This window comes from Phascolarctos cinereus, unplaced genomic scaffold (genome assembly GCF_003287225.1).
Source record: "Phascolarctos cinereus isolate Bilbo 61053 unplaced genomic scaffold, phaCin_HiC Scaffold_5;HRSCAF=322, whole genome shotgun sequence".
Taxonomy (NCBI): Eukaryota; Metazoa; Chordata; class Mammalia; order Diprotodontia; family Phascolarctidae; genus Phascolarctos; species Phascolarctos cinereus.
Window position 1 is genome coordinate 43,815,633 of NW_027555958.1, and position 21,188 is coordinate 43,836,820.

General features: G+C 40.6%; 2 protein-coding genes across 7 annotated transcripts in view; one reads left to right on the forward strand and one right to left on the reverse strand.

Annotated features, from left to right (window-relative positions):
- Window positions 1-1,083: 1,083 nt before the first annotated feature.
- On the reverse strand, window positions 1,084-15,644 carry LOC110220585 (cortexin domain containing 2). Of its 6 annotated transcripts, none has more exons than XM_078154892.1 (4): window positions 14,411-15,570; window positions 8,946-9,170; window positions 2,054-3,483; window positions 1,084-1,418 (listed from the first exon to the last, which is right to left on the reverse strand). In XM_078154892.1, exon 3 carries the CDS (start codon window positions 3,419-3,421, stop codon window positions 3,251-3,253), a length of 171 nt encoding a protein of 56 aa, XP_078011018.1. In that variant the 5' UTR covers window positions 3,422-3,483; window positions 8,946-9,170; window positions 14,411-15,570; the 3' UTR covers window positions 1,084-1,418; window positions 2,054-3,250. The 6 variants fall into 6 exon arrangements, with proteins under 6 accessions (XP_078011018.1, XP_078011017.1, XP_078011015.1 ...); XM_078154891.1 differs by having other exon boundaries at window positions 1,084-1,421; XM_078154889.1 differs by having other exon boundaries at window positions 1,084-3,483.
- Window positions 15,583-21,188, forward strand: part of ARNT (aryl hydrocarbon receptor nuclear translocator) — a 49,398-nt gene continuing 43,792 nt past the window's right edge. Inside the window, 1 exon segment of the mRNA XM_021004640.2 lies at window positions 15,583-15,667. Within this exon segment, the coding sequence (XP_020860299.1) occupies window positions 15,643-15,667 (25 nt within the window). The 5' untranslated portion in view covers window positions 15,583-15,642.

Sequence of the window (21,188 nt, forward strand, 5' to 3'; positions counted from 1 at the left end):
AATTAGTCTTCCCTGGCCAGTCATGAATGCTGAACTCATTGATGTCTAGGACTGCCATCTCTCTCTGGCAAATAGCATCAAACAGTCGAAGGCTAAGTAAGACCTTGGTTGAAGCTATCTTTCTATACAAGACATAAACTTCCTCAGTGACACCATTTTGGGGAATATATCTCCTTGGTAGGGCTGTGAAGAATTCTCTAGCCCTGGGTTTTTACTGGCCTACTGACATCAGCTGAGGATGACTGAATCATGATTGAAGGAGATGTGAGCTCCATGCCTGGATTTGGCCTACAAAAAGAAAACAGGCACAGACGTGGAGGAAAAACTGTCTAGGGCTAACAGAGCAGATGGGAGGCCTTCTATATACAAAGAATGGGGTTAGCCCCAGGGAGGCATGTGGGAATCCTGCTAATACACAAAGCACCCAGGGAGACAGCCAAAGTGGAGGGGCATTGAGACAAAGCCACGAAATACAAAAGTAAATCCAGACTTTGCCCTCCTTTATTACTATGACTTGTATAGACTATGCAAGTCCAGGAGAAGGAAGTCAACATTTTATTGACCCTCAAGTGCTTTCCCTTTCAGGGGAGCCTTATAAATATGGAAGACTTCATAGAAGTCATGAAGAAGGCTTATCTGATAGAGGAGAGCTGTCTTAACTTTTTATGGGCTTAGATATGAGTCCTTTATGTTTTGAATTTTCTATGGGGGTAAAATAAAGCTTGCTCAGAATCAGATATAAGCATACATGCTTAAAGTAGCCCAGGTATGGGAGGTAACTCACTGATGCAGGCAATATAATCTGTGAACATGACATTCAAAGTGTCATCTACATCCTCCTCTTCTCTGTCTCTCTTCTCTTTCTATCTCTGTCTCTCTCTCCAGCCTTCCTGCTAGCAGTTCAAGGAGGTTTTCACCTGGTGGAGGGTGAGAGGAAGCTATGGCTATGACCACCAAAACTCACTCTCAGGCTCCTGGGCTTAGCTATAGTGTGGGAATTTACATTGTTACTACTTACCACTGTAGTTCCCAAGCCCCCACCAGCTCCCATTTACACAAAGCAGTCACAATGACACCATTAACTCTTATATATGAAATATTTACTAAACAAGAAGGCAAAAGCAACAATAATCATCATAAAACATTTACTCAGGAATAGCCAAAATATGATGGTCCATCAATAAACTTTGGTCACTCTCCCACCAATGTGCACAGCGTGTATCTGTAGGAGTGGGCACACACTTACAGAATCTAGTAATGAGATACATGAGTAGAGAAATGCAGGCACCTGAAGCAGCTCAAAACTCTGGACTTCAAGATTGGTTGGCAATGGTCTCTCCGACGAAACAGTCTATCTGTCCTGTTCTAAGCTTCTCCACTCTCCTGCTTGGCAAAGTTGCTTCTCTGCTACTCTGAAGCTGCTGGAACAGTGGTAAGTTCTTTTAGTAAAACAACTGCATTATACTCTTTCCGTGAAACAATAGCCCTAAACTTGGAGTGTGGAGCTTTCCAGGTTGACTACCTCGGCTGGGCACTACAGCAGTTTTAAGTTATTTTAGTGGCAGATAGTTCTACCTTTACCAAAGTACTTCAAATCTGCTCTCTCCTGAAAAGTGGCTTCCTCTCAGACAGAAAAGGATGAAAGTGTGCTTGCCCACATGGCACCAAGGGAGGGATATATAGCTGATGTTCCTGAGCCCTTGTCTTCCAGCCAGAGAAGGGGGATTTCCTGGGCCTTGGGGCTTGTTTTGAAGGTAATCTTAAATTCCAACTCTTGGAATCTGGACTTCTAGTTAGAGAAAGGGGATTTTCTAGATTGAAAGTAAGTAGATAGAATACAGAGATACAGCATTTATTAAGCACTTACTATGTGCTGGGCACAATGCTAAGCACTGGGATACAGATACAAATAAGATATTCCTGGCCCTCAAGAGTTTAGATTCTAATGAAGAAACACTGATGAGCTAGTAAGGGGAGGGAGACCAGGGCAGGGGCATGTTTTGGAGATAGCCAAGATATGACTTAGATCCAGGCAAATAAGATGAAAGCTCACCTATCAGAACTCAGTGTGGCTTCAGGAAGTACAGTCCAAGTTTCCATGGGAAGGAGTTGGGGCTGATGACCAGATCCTGAAATTTATCCTTTTAGCCAGAGGGAGGAGATTTCTTGGATAGCACACTTTCTTGGACAAAATGCCTTTTAAATTACTCCAAATCTGAAAGCCAGTCATCCAGCCTTCTATTCAAAGCAGGAGACTTTCATGATCAGTGTGCCTCTTGAAGACAGATGAGAATCACACACTTGTCTCTGAGGGACAGTGGCAAAGGACCAAAAGTCACGCTGTGGGGGAACAAAGGACCTTAACTTTGTATGTGTCATTACAAAGAGTTATTTGGACTGTGTGGTTCCCAAAGGAAGGATGTTGTCTGTTTAAGGGGAACATGTGTTTCCCTTCCAAGGTGAGTCCAGACCACAGGGGTGGAATTAAAAATCTGGTAACAAGTTATATAGGAGCCTGCGGTAAATTAGGACCTCCAGAGAGGAAGAAGAATTGTGTTTGTTTCTGAGCTACTGTAAGTTCTTTTATGTGTTTTTGCACTCATTCATGGGCTCCTTTGAGTCTATTTTCTACAGGCTGAAATAAAGGCTTTTATCTTTATCATACCTGATGAAGGCACTAGATACCTTGAGTGCTTATACAGAATTTAGCCATCCTGTCATCCTTATTTGTGAAGACTGGACATTAATTATATTTTGAGATTTCCTGGAGTAAACTCCAGTTGGGGGCAATATAAACCAAAGAAAAAGTCATGTTTTGGCTAGTCCCCAGGATTGACTTTGTTTTATGTCAGTCCAGGGCTTAGGGTTCCTAAGTCATGGGTAGAGATCTAAACACAATATGTGTGGATGTTCCCTGGGGACATCCAGGGTAAGAAGAAAGTGAACCAAATTCTAAGGTTCCCAAGAGAATCCCAGGATGACAAGAAAATGAGCAAAAAAGATTTTTAGAGAAACTGGGTCCAGTTCCTCTACACCCAGAACTGGTGTTCTAGATTATAGATTACAAATATCCCTGGATCGTAAGAATGAGAATGTTGAAAAACAAGGAAGCTTAATAATCTGATGTTCTAGATCACTACTCTCTATACAATTGACAGTAGATGTACTGGGTCCACCAGTCTACAATATGTAGTGTTATTTGCCCCAGCTTCATCCCAGAGATGGCAAACTTCCTGGGCCCTGTGGCTGGTTAGATGTCTTCCTCCTGCCAAGTGGATGTGGGGATTGCCTTAAAAGGGTCTATTACTAGCTTGGCACACCGAACTGTCATTACAGTCAGGAACACACACATAAGGACAACAAAACCAATGGCGAACCCTTTATCCACATCAATGTTGGAGATCCAGCTTGCGTCCTCCATGCAGATACTTTTTCTGCTGCTGTGGCTGCCTCCTCAGATCCCTCTGTACAGGTATAGTATTCCTTGGGAGAAACAAGGGTGAAACATGAATGCAAATTCCTTTGTGGACAGTTCTGTTTATTATTGTTGTTATTGTTATTGTTCTTATTTTACAGAAACCAAGGGGAGGGGAGCAAGGGTTGGAGAAGCCCCATAAGAGGAAGATTTATTCTCCATTCAACAGGCATTTATTAAATATCTATTATATACGTGACACTGTAGCAAATGAAATGGTTGGAAGAAAGGAAGTGGAAAGCATTTTTAGCTACCCCTATCCCAACTTGTGCCAAACTCATTCTCTATTATGAAATGACCCTTCTCTTACTGGTCCTGGAAATTGTTAGTATTGTTATTGTATACTTAATGTTTTGCAATATTTTAAGATTATAAAGTTCACTGGATGGCCAGTTCCCTCAGGGCAAACGGAGTCCCAACCCAAGAACATAGGAAATTGATAGAAAATCAAATGAAGTTGGTAATTTTAGCTTTTATGCACTTGGGAAGAGTCCTTAGGTTGGGAAGTGAACTTTGAAATTCTAAAATACTCCAGTTCTTACTCTGCCAAAGTAGAGAGAGGGAGAGAGAGAGAGAGAGAGAGAGAGAGAGAGAGAGAGAGAGAGAGAGAGAGAGAGAGAGAGAGAGAAACTATGAGCAAGAAGGTCCAGGGATTAAAATGATGAAAGCTATTAAAAACCACTTGGAATACACCTAAATTAGGTTGAGATAATAACTAGTGGTGAAGAAATTGGGCTTTATCTAAAAGAAGAACCGGCCTTACATATGGTTATTGAGCATATTTCAGACCAGAGACAAGAACAGAATGGGGCAAGAACAGAACTTCCCAAACTGGGTTCACACAGGGTTAAAAGGAGTCTATCGTTACACCTTTGCAAATTTAACAATCTTAAGTGTCTTGTTCCTTATTTTGTTTTATTGTACTTTCCCTACATCTTCAATTGTTAGTGTTGTCTTCCTTCTTGAATTAACTTGTATTTACATATTTGGTTACATGTTGCATTCATTCCTCTAAATATAATATAGAAATCCTTGAGGTCAGGGATTTTTTTTGTTTTGTTTTGTGTTTATATTGTTATCGTCATGCCTAGCACAGTGCCTTGCACATAGTAGGAGCTTGATATTTATTGAATTCTTCCTAATTACCTAGTAAAGCTTCGTAATCTCCCCTCCCTTTTCCTACCATGTTTTGTTTGAATTAAAAGAAGGATTTTTGTGATGCCGTTAGTGGTGAGCTAGGAATGGTGGCCACGGGAGAATGAGAACTAAATAATCCTTTGGAATTTGGGGTTCAAACACAGGGGCTGTTGCCCTCCTTGGGGTGCTACTTTTAAGTTGTCTTTCACCTGAGACCTTTTATTCCTGAATTTTTTTTTAAAGAAATGGTGGTACTACTACTCTGCAGTCAAAACTTCTTAGTCATTTTGTGTCCTCATTATCCCGTACCCACAACATCCAATTAATGACTAAATCCCGGAGATTCTGTTTCTATTTTTCTCATACCTGTCCCTTTGTTTCCACTCCCAGTGCCACTACTATAGTTTAAGCCATTCTTACCAGCTTTTTAATTGATATATTCCTGCCTCCCAATCGCTCTCTGGTCCAATCCATCCAACTCCCCCCCTGCCAGATGAATTTTCCAGCTTTGATCATGCCGTCCCAGTGTTCAAAGCCCTTCAAGAATCCCACTGTTTACCAAACCAGGCCTGAACTCTTTAGTCTGATACTCTTGGTTCTCCATAAACTATCCTTCCAGGATTATCTCATACCCCTCCCCTTCATACATAACTAAACCACGGGTAAACCGTTGTAACTGATATTCATTATTTGAACATATGTCAGGCTTTCCTCTCCCTCTGCTTTTGCCTCTACTGTTCTCTATGCTTGGAATATAATTTCCTTAGTCCATCAAAATATCATCCTGATTCAAGGCCTAGCCCAAATACCACTTCCTCTATGACGACTTTCTGATTTTCCCAGCTGCAAATGATCTCTCCTTCTTTTATGTTCAAATAGTACTGCTTTGAACTGCTTACTGAGGAAACATATTTTAAAAACTTTTCTAGCTTCTCTAGAAATATTACTTACTTAGCCAGCCTAAAAGTCTTCCTAGTCCTTTCCCTTTAGCAAAGTGGGAAGAACAAAGGCTAAGACCTTCCTTTGTTTTTTTGTTTGTTTTGTTTTTTTGACTAGGCAACAGGGGTTAAGTGATTTGCCCAAGGTCACACAACTAGTAAGTGTCAAGTGTTTGAGACCACACTTGAACTCAGGTCCTCCTGGCTCCAAGGCCAGAGCTCTATCCACCGTGCCACCTCACTGCCCCTAGGATTTTCCTTTGAAATAAAGTAAGGGTAACACCCGAACTGAACTCTTGTCTACTTGGTGCTATTGTTTCCTACATACCTGGAATGATTGGACAATATGACCCACCTGGAGACAATGTTTGAAATTCAAGGTTAAGATATTGATCACAGACAGGAACTCAGAGAGGAGAAGTGATCCAGAAAGGAACTAAAGGGTAACTTTTCTAGGATGTGAACCCCAAACTGTATTTTAACATATTATGATCTTTTCCTTGTTTGAGATTTCTATAACCATCATCTGAAATTGTGTTGGGGTACAGTCATGTGGAAAAGCATGGGGGACTCTGCAAGTCTGAATGTCTCTCTCTCTCTCTCTCTGTCTTCAAGTTAGAAATGGCCTGGACCTATATCAAATAAAATTATTCCCTACAGACAAGATCTTATGATAAAGTTGTTGAGATAAAAATCTCATGAGAATGGGGGGAAATGAGTTACATAAGTTATCATTTATTGTTGGGAATCTTGATACCCTTAAACTAGATCAGTTTGGGCTGAGGCATTGGGATCTGGGTGACTGAGGCAAGTCACATCAGTATATGTGCAAAAAGGATGGAGAGGGGACTCAGATAATGTCCTGAAAAAACTTAATTCGTGGGACTTATTTAGTCCTCACACCAAAGCAGTTTGGGTCATAAAGCTGACATGGCATCTCCCCTGAGCTCCCATTCAATATATCAACTGTCCAAGGCTCATGAAGGGTAAAACTTGCAAAACTGGGGTCCCCTTATTGACTCTTTGCCCTGACATCATAACTAGGGTGCTGTGTTGTCTTGATGGGAGGGGCTAGAGGTGACAATTGAGGGTGGGGAATGAGGTACTGGGGACAGGTTCACTAGGAGGCCCTGTGCTGGTTGCTGGGCAGCAGTATGGACCCATATGGATTGAAATGAGTTTACTGAAAGCACATTCATGAAGCATCAAATGGATGAAGCAGGATTTGCACACCTGCACAAAGGGAGGAAGCTGGAGCAAGCTGAGCTTAGAGCACCATCTGGTGATTTACACAGAGGCTTGACTCTGAGAAGTTATTCCAGCCCTATCCCTGGAGGAGGCACTCAAAGCATTGGCTCTGCCCCTCCCGTAGGAGGACACGCACATGCTTGGCCTGACAGTTACATATCTGCCTTTTGCTCCTCATTGCCAATGTGTAAATCATGTGTTCCTGTGGAGACCACTCTTTACATGTGCAAAATGAGGAGAGCACCGGCCCTGCCTAGCTTCTGGGGAAGTGGTGAGGATCAAAACAAGACAGCGTACACTTTAATGTGTTCCTCCATGAAGTCTTCTCTAAACATACTGATCCAATTAATACTCTACTCTGACTTCCTGTCCATACCACATATCTTAGTATTTGATTTAAGTCATTTTTCTTAAGTCACTTCAGTTTCCTCATTTGTAAAACAAGGAGGTCTCTAAAGGCTATTACTGCTTTATAACCTGTCATTACATACTCTATTGTTCTACAGTTTTATGTGTGTAAAGTCTGATTAGATTTAAAAGGTACTTGAGGGCAATGAACCCTTTATGTTGTTTTATGCCCATATGAAAACTCAAAGACTCAATTCACATCATTCTCTCATCAAAATCAGTCAATTCCTTTGAAAACTAAAGTGGAATAGAGATAGATGGGACCTGTGATTTAATTCGTATAGGGAGGTCTGGGGAGGAACTTCTTCTACCAATGTAGGTAGGCACTTTTTCTGCAACTTATGGTCTTAGTTACCTAAAGCAATGAGAGATGAGTGATTTACTGGCCCAGAGTCACATAGTTTGTATTAAAGGCAGGACTTGATCTCAGGTCTTCCTGGTTCCAAGGTCAGCCCTCCATCCACTATACAAGGCTGCCTGTCACCCTTGATCTTTCACATGTCACATTGTCTGACTTGAAGGGCCTCTTCTGCCTTTTAAAAAACAGACTTGTGTGCTACCTTCTAAAAATACAATATATGGTAAATGTTATCAGTGTGGAATTTCTTATTAAATAGCAAAAAGAACAAATGTCAAAGCTGAAAGAGAAGCTTATGAAGATGGATTTTAATTTAACAACAATAATTTAGACTCAGATATTATCCATGGACTATATGATGTAGAGACACACATGGACAGGCAGGAAATATCAGGTTCTTTAGGTAAAACAGAAACCATACTTTATTTAATCAAGTGTTATTTCACATGACTACAGGAAGAATGCTGCTAAGAAACAGAGGGACCAAATTTGATCTGGATTTCAGCATAACAAACAGAAAAAGGAAAAAACAGAAACCTGTCAAGGACATTTAAAATGATTAGTAGGGTTCTTTTCTTTGTTACTTAAAAAAATACCCTGCTTATTAGGATGAGAATTGAAAAAATGGGGGTCAGGAAGCAAATCTCTTTATCCATATTGCTTAGGTTTGGGACCTTTTAGGGGTCAGGAACAGCCAAATTTCAGAACATCCTTTCATCAGTTTCCTCTGTTTTGCCACGTTCCCTTCCCGAAACACCTCACTTTTCTTTCCTCTTTGTCCTCTTTCCTAAACAAGGCACCAGTCTCTCTCCTTCCAGTAGGACTGGCTCTGAGAAGGAAGGAATCTTCAAGTATGATCCTTAGCCTTTTATGCTACAGTTCTTAGAAAAGATAGGATACAGTATAATGGAAAGAACTGTAGACCCAGTGGAATCTTGGATCAGGCTTTGGGCTCTGCCACTTAACTGAAACAAGCAAGACAATTCTCTGAACTTGAATTTCCTTATCTTTTAATGGCTATCATACTATTTCCACTGTACTTCCTGTCTCATAGGTTGCAAAGAAAAAGTATACATGAATTCTGTAGTGTTAAGACATCATATAGCATAACCTATTAATCACGAACTACTCCAGCTGGCAGAACTCTTTGGAGATCACATCTCTAGATCATCATCCCACACATCAAACCATATCCAAGACGTGATGGATAGCTCTTCATTTCTTAATGAGCTCCAGGAAGAAAACTTCCTGCTATAATCACCTTCGTAACATAAAGCCTAAAAGAAAAGTACCACATATTGAATCCCACAGAATTAAAGTTATAATTACAGTATTTCTGAAAGGGCCTTCCATAGCAGATATAATGGTAATAGCTTTTTACCTTTGGAGGTAGTGACATCCAAGGCTGGTTGATAAGGCAGACTTCACCTAAATAAATGCATCACTTTAGCAGCATGTGATCTTTGCCCTCTCTATTCACCCCATGTTGCTGGAGTGGTGGCAGTGGTATGGTAGACGGACTGCTCTCTTCATCTCTATCTCCTACACTGAGGTACCAGGTACTTCATGAATAGTTCAACCAAAACAGCTTCAAGTTTCAGACACCCTATAATGAGTGAGAAAATGATCCCAATTGATTAAATAAGAACCTGGGTCATTGGGGGAATATTTCCACAACTTTACCTAGGCTGGGGAAGCTATGGTTAACATACTGCTCATGAACATGTGTGGTGGAAGGTAGAACAGCCCAGTCCTTTGGTCTAAAGCAGGGATTCTTAACCACTTTTTTGTTTGTTTTTATGTCATGACCCCACTTAGTAGTCTGATGAACTCTCTGGGCACCTTTTCAGAATAAAATTTTTGAATGAACAAAATAAAATACATACTTATTACAAAGGAAACCAATTATATTAAAATAGAGATGTAATTTTTATCCCACTCAAGTTTATGGATCCCTTGAAATCTATCCATGGACCCTCATGGACACCAGGTTAAGAGCTCTTGGTCTAAAGGAATACTGAAGTACAACTTCATATTTCCTTTCCCTTTACTCAGGCCAACTTAGGACATATGGACTTGTCAAATCAAAAGAACTTCACTGTCCTTGTCTGAGAGATAGCTTTCAATTTACTTAAATTCAAAATGCATTTATTAAATGCCTACTATGTGCAAGGCACTATAGTAGGGAAGACAAAAATAAGGAAAAAAATAGACCTTGCTCTCAAGAAACTTGCATTCCATTAGGGAGATACAATATATACACAGATGAGTAAATACAAAATAGTGGTAAGTGTCTGGGGCTATATTTGAACTCAGGTCTTCCTGACTACAGGCCCAGTACTCTTATCTACTGGGCCACCTAGCTGCCTCAATCCCATACTCTATTTAAGAAGATGCCTCTCTTTTGTCCAATCCCTAATATTTTTATATTAATGGTTCTTACTAAGATACGGTTGCGTAAGGGTAGAAGTTTTCACCCTATTCTAATTAATGTAATCACAAACGGCCCAAATATCTGGGTTGAAACAATCTTTCTACCAAGAGTGTAAACAAGTCCTTAATCATTTTAAGAGGAATAAAATATATTGATCATTGGATAAAGAGAGATGGTGCCCCACACAGGAACTACCTCGTGAATAGCTAAAAGAATTAGATATACTGGGGCAGCTAGGTGGTGCAGTGGATAGCACACAGGCCCTGCAGTCAGGAGGACCTGAATTCAAATCCGGCCTCAGACATTTGATACTTTCTAGTTGTGTGACCCTGGGCAAGTCACTTAACCCCCTTCCCTAGCAAAGAAAACAAAAAACAAACAAACAAAAAAGAAGCAGATATCCCTCTGGGTCATCTATTAAACTTCAACCTGGTTTGGAATTGTACATTTCAGTAGTTTATCACCTAGGTAACTATGGGAATTTGGAAGATCCATCACAGTTTTCATAGGTTCTACCAGTGACCAGAGTTGGTAGCAGAGTCCAACAGAGTGAGAAAAAATAGAGTATTTTTATTAGAATATATTTTATTAGAAATAGCCTATGATAGAGAAAATGCCTACAGACAGATGTGAAAAAATAGTCACTGACAGAAGGCAGAAACTTGAGGGATTATGACCCCTTTTGATAAAGAGAAGTGCCAGTTATAGAGCCTACAAAGGCACCTATTGAAAGAGCCTAGCGGAGAGCTATTCATGTAGGGGACACTTCATAAGGATGCTACAAAAGGAGAAAAGGACTCTGGGAGCCTTGAGATACACTTTTAAAAAATATTTTAAAATTAATTTATTTTGAATTATCAACAATCATGAGATACATTTTATATATATATATATATATATATATGACTCATTACCTTGTACTTTAATTTTTAGCCTGCTTTCTCCAGAGACCTTGTGAGTGTAAGGGAAAAGTATACCCATGGTTTGAGGAGAATGTTTCTAGTGTTTGTACCTTCCATTAAAGTAAATCCCTTTTGTGAAAAAAATAAAAAATAAAAATTACTGGCTGATAATCAATAATAATAACCCACTGGTGGGGGCTTACAGTACTAGAAAAACCTAGCCCCTCAAGATTTTACTTCACGAACTTCAAGCAGTAGTAGTGATTTGTCCTCTAGTAACCTAAACTGTCAATGCAAGTGGAAGTTAGGACAGTAAGCCTAGAATGATACTCTTATACACAGTCTCTTAAATCAGAATGGTTGAAATGAATCAAAACAAACTAATATCAATCCATTTCAGCTTATACCTTCCTCATCCGACATGATCTTCCATCAATCCCTTCCCTAATTCCTTGTCCTTGAAGGAGGCACCTCTCCATCTTAAGTATGAGTCTCTACTGGCTAGCTGAGGTATTACAAATTAAATAATCCATGAAAAGTGATTTGCAAATCTTAAAGTACTATATAAATGTTAGTATAATTACTCTTTCTCCAATATGCAATTGAGTTCATTTAAAACTATATCATCATAGGAAATTTATATCTTAATAGCCAAAATGATTGTATTACATTATATAATAAATACAGAGGTACCTAATATGCATAAATAATATATTATACATAATATCACATGAAATGTGATACATGTACTACAGGGCTAATCCTGTGAAGAACCCTGTAGGAAAGACTACTATAAGGTACTATATGTAAGCTATTACATATGTATATACACACACACATATACATGCAACACATACATGCATATATACACACATACATGTTACATATAGTAGATGTGTACCTTAATAGTCAATATGTATTACAGCACATTATATGATATACATATAATGATGACAGACCTAATATGTATATTATATATAATATAACATGCCACATAATATAGCACAGTACACAGTACAATATAACACAATATGTTATACAGCATGTCAATAATAAAATAACATGCAATTCACAACATATTATATGATATACATATAATACGTTATATATCATATACATGTCAGATACCTAATTATATATATTATATAATGTAATAGAACATACTCATGTTGGCTATTAAGGTAATATCTCATGTACATTCTATAATATAAAATATATAATGGTATATAACATCCTATAAATAAAGCAACATGTAATATAAAATATGTTACACAAATATAACATGATACTGTAAATATATACAATTTAGGTATCTAGTCCTATCACATATTATGCATATTATAATAACGTAATGCAATTGTACTGACTATTAAGGTGGACATATACTATATAATGGGGCTCCTAGGTGGCGCTATAGTGCACTGAACCCAGTTTGCCTCAGTTTCCTCACCTATCAAATGAACTGGAAAAGGAAATGGCAAACCACTTCAGTATCTTTGCCAAGAAAACCCCAAACGGGGTCATGAAGAGGACATGACTGACCAACAACAAAATATAATATAAACCAGATAATACCATATGTATAATAGATCATGTTATATGCCATATAATACTCAGTATAACATAGTACATTGCACATTATATGCTTCATATAATGCACAACAAATACAATATACTATATTATATAATATACTATATTTTTATATAGGATGTGATTCATCTAATTTTAGATAGGGTACTTTGCATATATTATATATAAGGTAATAAAATTGCACTGGCTATTGAGATGCATGCCTCTCTTGTATGTATATTATCTATGTCACAGTGATTACTCTGACTGCCCCTAATGTCTCCCCTAGGGTTCTCTGCTGCCATGAAGGGGGCCTGGGGGCACCTAGTTTCTGCCACTGAAGGTTTTAGCCATCACCAATTATATTCAATCAATTTCAGAAGGGGCTCTGCACCCCAGTTCTATTTAACCATTTTATAGTCAGATTGGCTTTTACAAAGGAATATTTACTTCAAAGATATAGCAAGGAAAAAACATACAAACAGCTTAAAACTCAGTTAACACAGTTTCACCAAGTTCCAAGTGGCCCCCTCTCCCCTTGTGTTTCTGCCCTAGACTTTTCTGGGGCTTCCTAGCTGGTTTGGCTACAATATCTGGCCTGGAATCCTGCCTCCAAAGTTTCCATAGCTTCAGCTGTAGGGGGTGGGGTGAGGGCAGAGAAGTACAGGGCCTCCCCTGCCTGACAGGTACGGAAAAGGAGAAGCAAACAGAACAACTCCAAGGTCATTTATTGAGGCCCCTGTGCTGTAGGGGAATAGGACCTTCACCTACCCCCATGGGAGGACAGGAACTGTCTCAGGCTGGTCCTTTTAAAGATGCCACCTGTTCTGGCTTCATAGCCAGGCACATGTCCAAAACTGTACTAGTCACTTCCCTCACTAAACCTGCCTCTCTCTTTCCCAGTTACTTGATGGTACCACCATCCTTTCAGTCACATAGGCCCCTAACCTCAGTCATGTGTGAATCTTTAACTCGTTTCTCTCACACTCACATTCAAACTTTTGTTTGAATCTTATTGATTCTACTTCCAACAACATCTCTTGTATCTACCTCTTCTCTCCACTGTGTTACCAGCCTAGTTTAGGCGCTGAGTTATCATGAGAGCCTCCTACCTGGTCTCCCTATCTGTCAGCCCTTCACATTGATGCCAAAACAATCTTCCCTATGCACAGGTCCCATTATATAACTCCTCCGCTCAAAGCCCTTCCCTGCCTCCCTAAAGAACCTGTGTTCCTTAGCCAGGCATTTGATGACCTCTGCATTCTGATTCTAAGATAACTTTCTAGCCCAAACTGGATATGTTCCCTGATCTAGTCTGTCAGACTTTCCACTCCATGAATTTGTCCATGCCTGGACCATAAGGTAATCATAGATTTGGAGCTGCAAGACCTTAGAGTTTATTTAGGAGGGGAAGGGTAGGGAAGACAATGAGCATTTATACAATGCCTACTATGTGCCTAATCCAACCCCTTCATTTTATAGGTGAAAAAAGCCACTTCACGGGCCTGAGGACCCAGAAAGGTATCCAGTTTAACTGATACTACATCCTGGACAAACAAGGCCCTTTCTGATATTACCAAATTTTAGTTCTTCTTCCTTCCTCAAATATTATCACTGGTGCCTGCCTACACAGGGGCCTTCCACATGGTAGCCATTTAGTGATGACTGGATTGGACTAGAGTTGTAGGAATTTTCTGTATTTACTGGCACGAGGAATGCAATTCAACTGGAAAAAAAAGAAAAATAAAGGAAGAAAGAAAGAAAAATTAGTGCCTGCTAAGTATGAAGCACAATTCTAGGCTCTAGGAATATAAAGACAAAATAGCCACTTTCATTCTAGTGTGTAGGTATGTTGGTGGGGGTAGCGGGAGTAGAAGAGAATACAAAACATAAACCAATATAGATACACGGTAATTTGAGGAAGGAAAGAGCAGTAATACCTGGTGGGATGAGAAAAGGTCTTATTCAAGAGGTGACCTCTGTGCTTTGAAGGAAGCATTCCTTAATAAGGAGACGGTGCATTTCAGCCATGAAGTTGAAAGTCTCATTCCTAATTCCTCTTAGAAAAGCACCTCTTCCCAGCGGGGTAGGAACAGAAGACTCCCTAACGTCCTCACACCTGACTTCTATGCACCCAGCCACCGCTTGAAGACCTTCCCCGAAGGAGGGCGCCTACTTCCCCACTGGGCTGCCCCACTAGCATTTTTAGAGAGTTCTTCTATTGGAATGGGTTGGTCACCACCCTGCAAGTGGTTTTTCTCTGGCAGCCACCAAGCCTACTGAAGAGCAAAGCAGTCTCTGGCTCTGCCAAGAAGCCTTTCTCAGTCTCCCTAAGCTAGCGCCTTCCTTCTGAGACTACGGCCAATCTCTTCTTTTCGCACCTTGTTGCACGCAGTTGTTTGCACGCTATCTCCCCCGTTAGACTGGGAGCTCTCGAGGGCAGGCACTGGCGTTGCCTTTCTTCGTATCCCTGGCGCTCGGCCCCAGTGCGGGCGCTTCATAAATGCACACTGGATTGGATCGGCTTATTTCTGCGCCCAGCGTTTAGTTCATAAGAGGCACTTAATGAATGCTACCTGATTGACTTAGGTAGAAAAAGAAGGTGAAGCTCGGGGAAAGCGCGCCGGAAAGGCCAGTGCGGGAGCGTTTAAATAGCTAAAGAGCGCAAACGGCTAAATGACGGAGCAGCCCCAAAGCTGCCACATCCTTGTAGCTCCCGCACGCTGGCGGCCGGGTCCTTATATAGGCGGGCTGGCTGACGTCACTCCGACCCTTGACCCTTCCGGCACCGCCCCGGAGGCGGGGCCATCGGGAGCTCCTCAGACGGTTCTCCCAGCCCGGCTCCCAGTAGACGAGTTGGCGCTCCGACCTCTCCGGGCTCCGGGTCCGATCCAGACTTGTCTATTGGTCGGCTTCCTGCCGAGGGGGCCAGGCTCGGCTTAGGCCTCTCCTCTCGGGCGCGGAGGCACCTCCCCTGTCAGGGAGGGTCCGGGCGTCCGCCATCTTGGGCTCCGCGGCGCTGCTCGGCGGCGGCTGCGGCGGCGGCTCCGGGCACTGACTTTCCCCTCCCCCGCCCCCGCCACTCCCGGTCTCGCGGCGGCTGCGGCGGCAGCCACGGTGGCGGCGGCGGCGACGACGACTCCTCCCGCTGGGGGGCGCGGCAGCAGGGGCCATGGCGGCGACCGCCGCAAACCCTGGTGAGGAGCCTGCGGACCGGGCGGGGGGGGAGGGGGAGGAGCAGGGGCAGGGAGACAGGCGGGTGGGACTGGGGCGGGGGGAGGCCTGGGCCCACGGGGGCCGGGGGCAGGCGCGGGGCTGGGGGCGGCCATCCGGGGGGAGGGAGAGGGGGAGCCGGGGGAACCCGGGGGGCTGGAGAGGGCACCCGAAGGAGGGAGAGAGAGGCTGGAGAGGGAGGGGCGGCGCCGGGGCGGGGAACGATTCGGTCCGGCCGAGGGTGCTTGGTGGGCGCGGGGTCCGGGCCTGGGGATCTGCCCGTCCTGCCCCCTGCCCCCGGGGCGCTTCTGCTGATTCTAGGGGTGGCTGGGATAGTTCGGCCTGAGAGGTGTTTTGGGCTGTGAGTACCGAGGAATGAGGAGCGGAATTCACGGCGCTACGGGCTGCTGCTTAAAAAGGGGCATTGTGTCTTCCCAACCCCGTGTGTGTGTGTGCAGATATAATTTAGTATAGACATACAAATATATACATAGCACATGTGCGCATACAGCATAGTGTATATGTGTATATGCCTGCGAATATATTATTTATTATGTATGGTACCTACATACTATATGTAAGCATTGGACAGTATATCCATAGTATATGTGTGTATATAATAATAGTGTGTATTGTTAAGTCGTGCCCAACTCTTCCTGACCACGTGGACCATACTGGCCATGGGGTTTTCTTGGCAAAGATACTGGATACTTTTCCAGTGAATTAAGGCAAACATAGGTTAAGTGACTTGCCCAAGGTCATGCAGGTAGTCAGTGTTGGAGGTCTTTCTGACTCCAGGCTCAGTACCCTATCCGTCGAGCCACCTAGGTGTCTCTTATAGTATGTATAGTATTGTGTATTTTAGTATATACATACATATATACACACATTGTGTATAAACATATGGATAGTATATACATAGCATATATGGTATTGTATAGATATTATTTAACAAATGTACTATATATGAGCAAATGTACATAGTATATATAATATATATGTAGTACTGTGAGTACACACATTATTTCATATATATGCATACTATATACAAGCATATGGATAGTATATACATAGTATATATGTGTATGTAGTATTTAGTGTATATATATTATATAATAATACATATATCTTCTATATTTTGTGTGTGTGTGTATAGATAGATGGTTATATAGATATAACGGAGTGTCTCTCTTTCTCTCCAGGGTGTCCAAAAGTCTTGGTACAATTTGAAACTATTTAAACTATTAAAAGTTTTGACTTCAAACTTCACTAAGACTTTTGGGACATCCTGTATCTTTAAAATTTATGGAAGAATAGGTATATTTAAATTTCGTAGAAGAATAGGTGGTCAGGAGACTCACCTGGACTCTACTTTTAAACTTGGGTTTGTCTTTTAAGAGACCTGGGTTCCTAGGCAGTGTGTGTGTGTGTGTGTGTGTGTGTGTGTGTGTGTCTCTATGTCTACATAGTTAGGAAGTATGGACTATGATTCAGAATTAAGGCTTTCAAAAGCTTAGATTTCAAGTCTTACTAGGGCTAGGTTAGGTTAGTTTCCTGTCTTTCAGAATTTTGTTTACATATTGGGTAATCTAGATGGGGGATTTCTTTTCAAAAGAATCAGTTAGGCAGATATCCAAGAGACATAGCATGGATATATTAAGGATTTGCTAGGTGTTTGTTGACATATTTGGTATCAAGTCTTAGACCTGGCATCAGGAATAACTGACCTGAGTTCAAATCTTGCCTTAGACATGTACTAGCTATGTGACCTTGAGCAAGTCACTTAACCTCTGCCTCATTTTCCTCATCTGTAAAATGGGATAATATAGTACCTACCTTACAAGGTTGTTCTGAGAATTAAATGAGATAATATATAAAGCACTTTGCAGTAATAACTATATAAATGCTAGCTATTGCTATTGTAATAATTGTTATTGCAGTAAACTGACAAAATTCTTGTTTTATCTCTGCCACTGGTTGGTCTGTGGCAAGAGACTTAATCCTTTTCTGCCTCATTTTCTAAGTAAAATGACTTAGTTTAAATTATTTTGAAACAGTAGATGGACTAGAAGATTTTTTTTTTTGTGAGGCAGTTGAGGTTAAATGACTTGCCCAGAGTCACACAGCTAGTGTCAGGTGTCTGACGTCAAATTTGAACTCAGGTCCTCCTGACTCCAAGGTTGGAGCTCTATCCACTGTGCCACCTAGCTGCCCCTTAGAAGATTTTTTTTAAGTTTCTTCTAACTTCTAAAATTTAGTGATTCTATAATTCTAAATGTAATTTTGCCTGGAGATGAAGGGATGAAATGACCCGTCTCTAGGATTCTGATGGGATTTTAGAAAAAGATTCTTCTCATTTTTCATCTTGGCACTAAATAGAACTGAAACCCCAAGAAGAGGTAAAAAGGTTTGAAAGGGGCTGCTTTCCTTTGGTGACCTGTGGATTCAAACGGAAAATGCTGCCTAAGCATTTCCCAGTAGCTTAGACTTGTCACCGTAGCTTTTTGGTCAGTTTCATTTTAAAGGAGTAGCATTTCTAGAAAGCAAGGCAGTTAGGCACATTGATTTTCTTGTCTTGATTTTTGTATTAAAATAGATCTCCCTGGATCATCCAGTCAGTGTACGTGGAAATTCAAATTGAACCCCTGGAAAAAAATTATCATTTTGCAATAGTAAGAATTTGATAACATCTAATTTCAATTATTGGGAATACTTTTTACTAGCTTTTCTTCATTGTTTCTGGAACAGGAATGTTTGGATGTTAGAAAAATATTCAGTCCTTGCCTCCTGTCCCCCTCAATGTTCATTATATGTTCTTTATACCTAAAACTTTTTTTCAGAGCGAGAAAGGGACAATTTGATAGGTAAGGCCTGAAATTATATTGCAGGAAATTCTGAGAGATGAAATAAAACTGGAAAGATGCTTGTTATTGTAAATCTCACCTTGTAATAAAATGACATCTTTGAACCATGAAACAAATAAATAAGATTTTGAACTGATCACATTGCAAAAGGTAATATAACACCAGCCAGCCAAGTTGCAAAACATTTGCTAGTATTTAATGGCAGCTTGGGCAAATGAGTTGTCTGAAGTGAATTTTTCTTCAGGGTGGGAATAAAGTTTGTGTGTTTATGTATGTGTTAGTTTAACCAACAAAACTCATGATCACATTTTGATGAAGTAATTAATATTAGCTGAAGTTTTGTAAGGCAAGAATAACATTTATTCGAGCAGGTTCGTTTGTTCTTTGATTGCCTTTGTAAATTTAGAAAAGAAATTTAGTAGTTAAAAAGTGAATAATTCTTAGAAATATTGATTGCATTTTAATATATTTTATTTTATTTTATTTTTTGCTTTTTGGGGGGGAGGTGAGGCAAATGGTTAAATGACTTGCCTAGGGTCACACAGCTAGTAAGTTTCAAGTGTCTGAGGCTAGATTTGAACCCAGGTCCTCCTGTCTCCAAGGCCGGAGCTCTATCTACTGTGCCACCTACTGCCTTGCATTTTATTTCTGTGAGGGTTTTTTTTTGCATAGGAATAATTGTCAGTCTTTTAAAAAGTGTAATCCATATATTTGCATAATTGTTTCTTAGTGTTAATCAGTACCAAGGATCTTGCACAGGAAAGATTAAAAAAGAGGACAAATCACCCAAATGTATACGCACATATGTGTGTTGGTATATACATTATATATATTTTTTGGTCCAGCTCTGTGATTTCATTAGTGTGGTCCCTCCCATGTTCAGATGGACAACACTGGTATGTAATTTATAGTTTTAGAGAGTTGCTAAGGGGCACTGAGGTTAAGTGATTGTTACACAACGAGTAGTTATAGAGGCAGAAACTTGAGCCAGCCCTTTTTGACTCCAAGGCCATTCCTTCATCCACTGGGCTATCTTGCCTGCCGTGTTTCATGTACATATATAGAATGTCCCAAAAAACCTTTAAGCTATTAAAAACTGCAGTAAGACTTTTGGAATGCCTTGTAAATTTCCCAGAAAATTTATTTCTTTTATTCCTTTTTGCCTCAAAATGAAGACATCATAGATACTTACATAATTATAATTCAATGTCTTTTTGCCATATTTTATGTGCTTAATGCAAAGTAAATATAGCTAACATTTAAGTAGCACTTTAGGGTTTACAGGAGTGCTTTATATGCATTTTTTTTATTCTTTTATTAAACTTGAGGCAGGTCCTTTTATTTTACAAATAAGAAACTGAGGCTGAGACAACATGTAAGTGAATTGCCTAGGATCATGTACTGCATCAGGTGGAATTTGAACCCGGGTCTTTTTTATTCCTTGTCTCTCAATCTCTTCACTACACCAAACTAATTGTCTAGTAAGATAGGGGGTTTTTTTGAATGGGGAAACCAAGGGATTGTTTGCTTGAGAAAGGAAAAGGGGATCAGCAATCAATGAATACTTGTTGAGTTGAATGCAAGGGAGATAGGTGGCCCCTGAGGGCCACCTATGATTTCCAAATCACATTGAAAACCCTTGACTTAATCAAACAACAGTACTGACTGTAGATGAGCTCAGAAGAAGTTTCTTGGAGAGAGCAAAGTAAATTAATCTTGCATGTCTTGGAAAGTCATATTTGGAGAATCAGTATAAGATCACTTATAACTAAAATATTGAACAGTCTTTCAATAATAATAACAATCAGGTAGAAGCATCTATAGTAAAGCTTGTCAGCCTGTACTTCTGAAGGATAGGTAGGCAGAAGGGAAAAGGCACTGTATTTAACATCAGAAGACTAGAATTCAAATCCTGCCACTGTTACTTACTACATGTATGACCTTGGGCAAATCGCTTAACCCCTGTGGGCTTCATTTTTCTCATCTTTGAAATAAAAGGATTGTAGACACATTACTACTTGATGTCTAGGGTCCTTTCAGTTTTTAAATCTATGAAGCTAAAAGGGCAAAGCAGAAAAAGCTGCAATACTGGCAGGGATATAATGTTACCTGTTTTAGTAAAAATGTCTTTTTTTTTTTTGAGGCAGCTGAGAGGCATAGGGGACAGAATACTGGGCTTGGACTCAGGAAGACCTGAGTTCAAATGATGCCTCAAATGAATACTACCTGTGTGAGCCTGGGCAAGTTACTTAACTTTTGTTTGCCTCTATCTTCCTCAGTTCTCAAATGGGGCATCTACCTCCCAGGGTTGTCATGAGGATCAAATGAGATAATATTTGTAAAGTGCTTAGCTGTATGCCAGACCTTGTACTAAGTGTTAGGGGATACAAGGAGAAAAGGCAAAAAATAGTCCCTGCCCTCAAGGAACTTACAGTCTAATGGGAGAGACAACATGCCAACAAACATAAAAGCAAACTATCTACAGAGTAAATGGGAAATAACAGAAAGAAGGTACTGGAATTGAGAGGTTGAGGAAGGCTTCCTGCAGAAGGAGGGATTTTAGTTGGGACTTGAAGGAATCCAGAGAGGTCAGTAGTTGAAGCAGAGAAGGTAGAACATTCCAGGAAAGGGTGGGGACAGA

Excerpts from the sequence above, each read along its gene's own strand:
- LOC110220585 (XM_078154888.1), bottom strand. The coding sequence starts at position 15,644 with ATGGCCCCTGCTGCCGCGCCCCCCAGCGGGAGGAGTCGTCGTCGCCGC.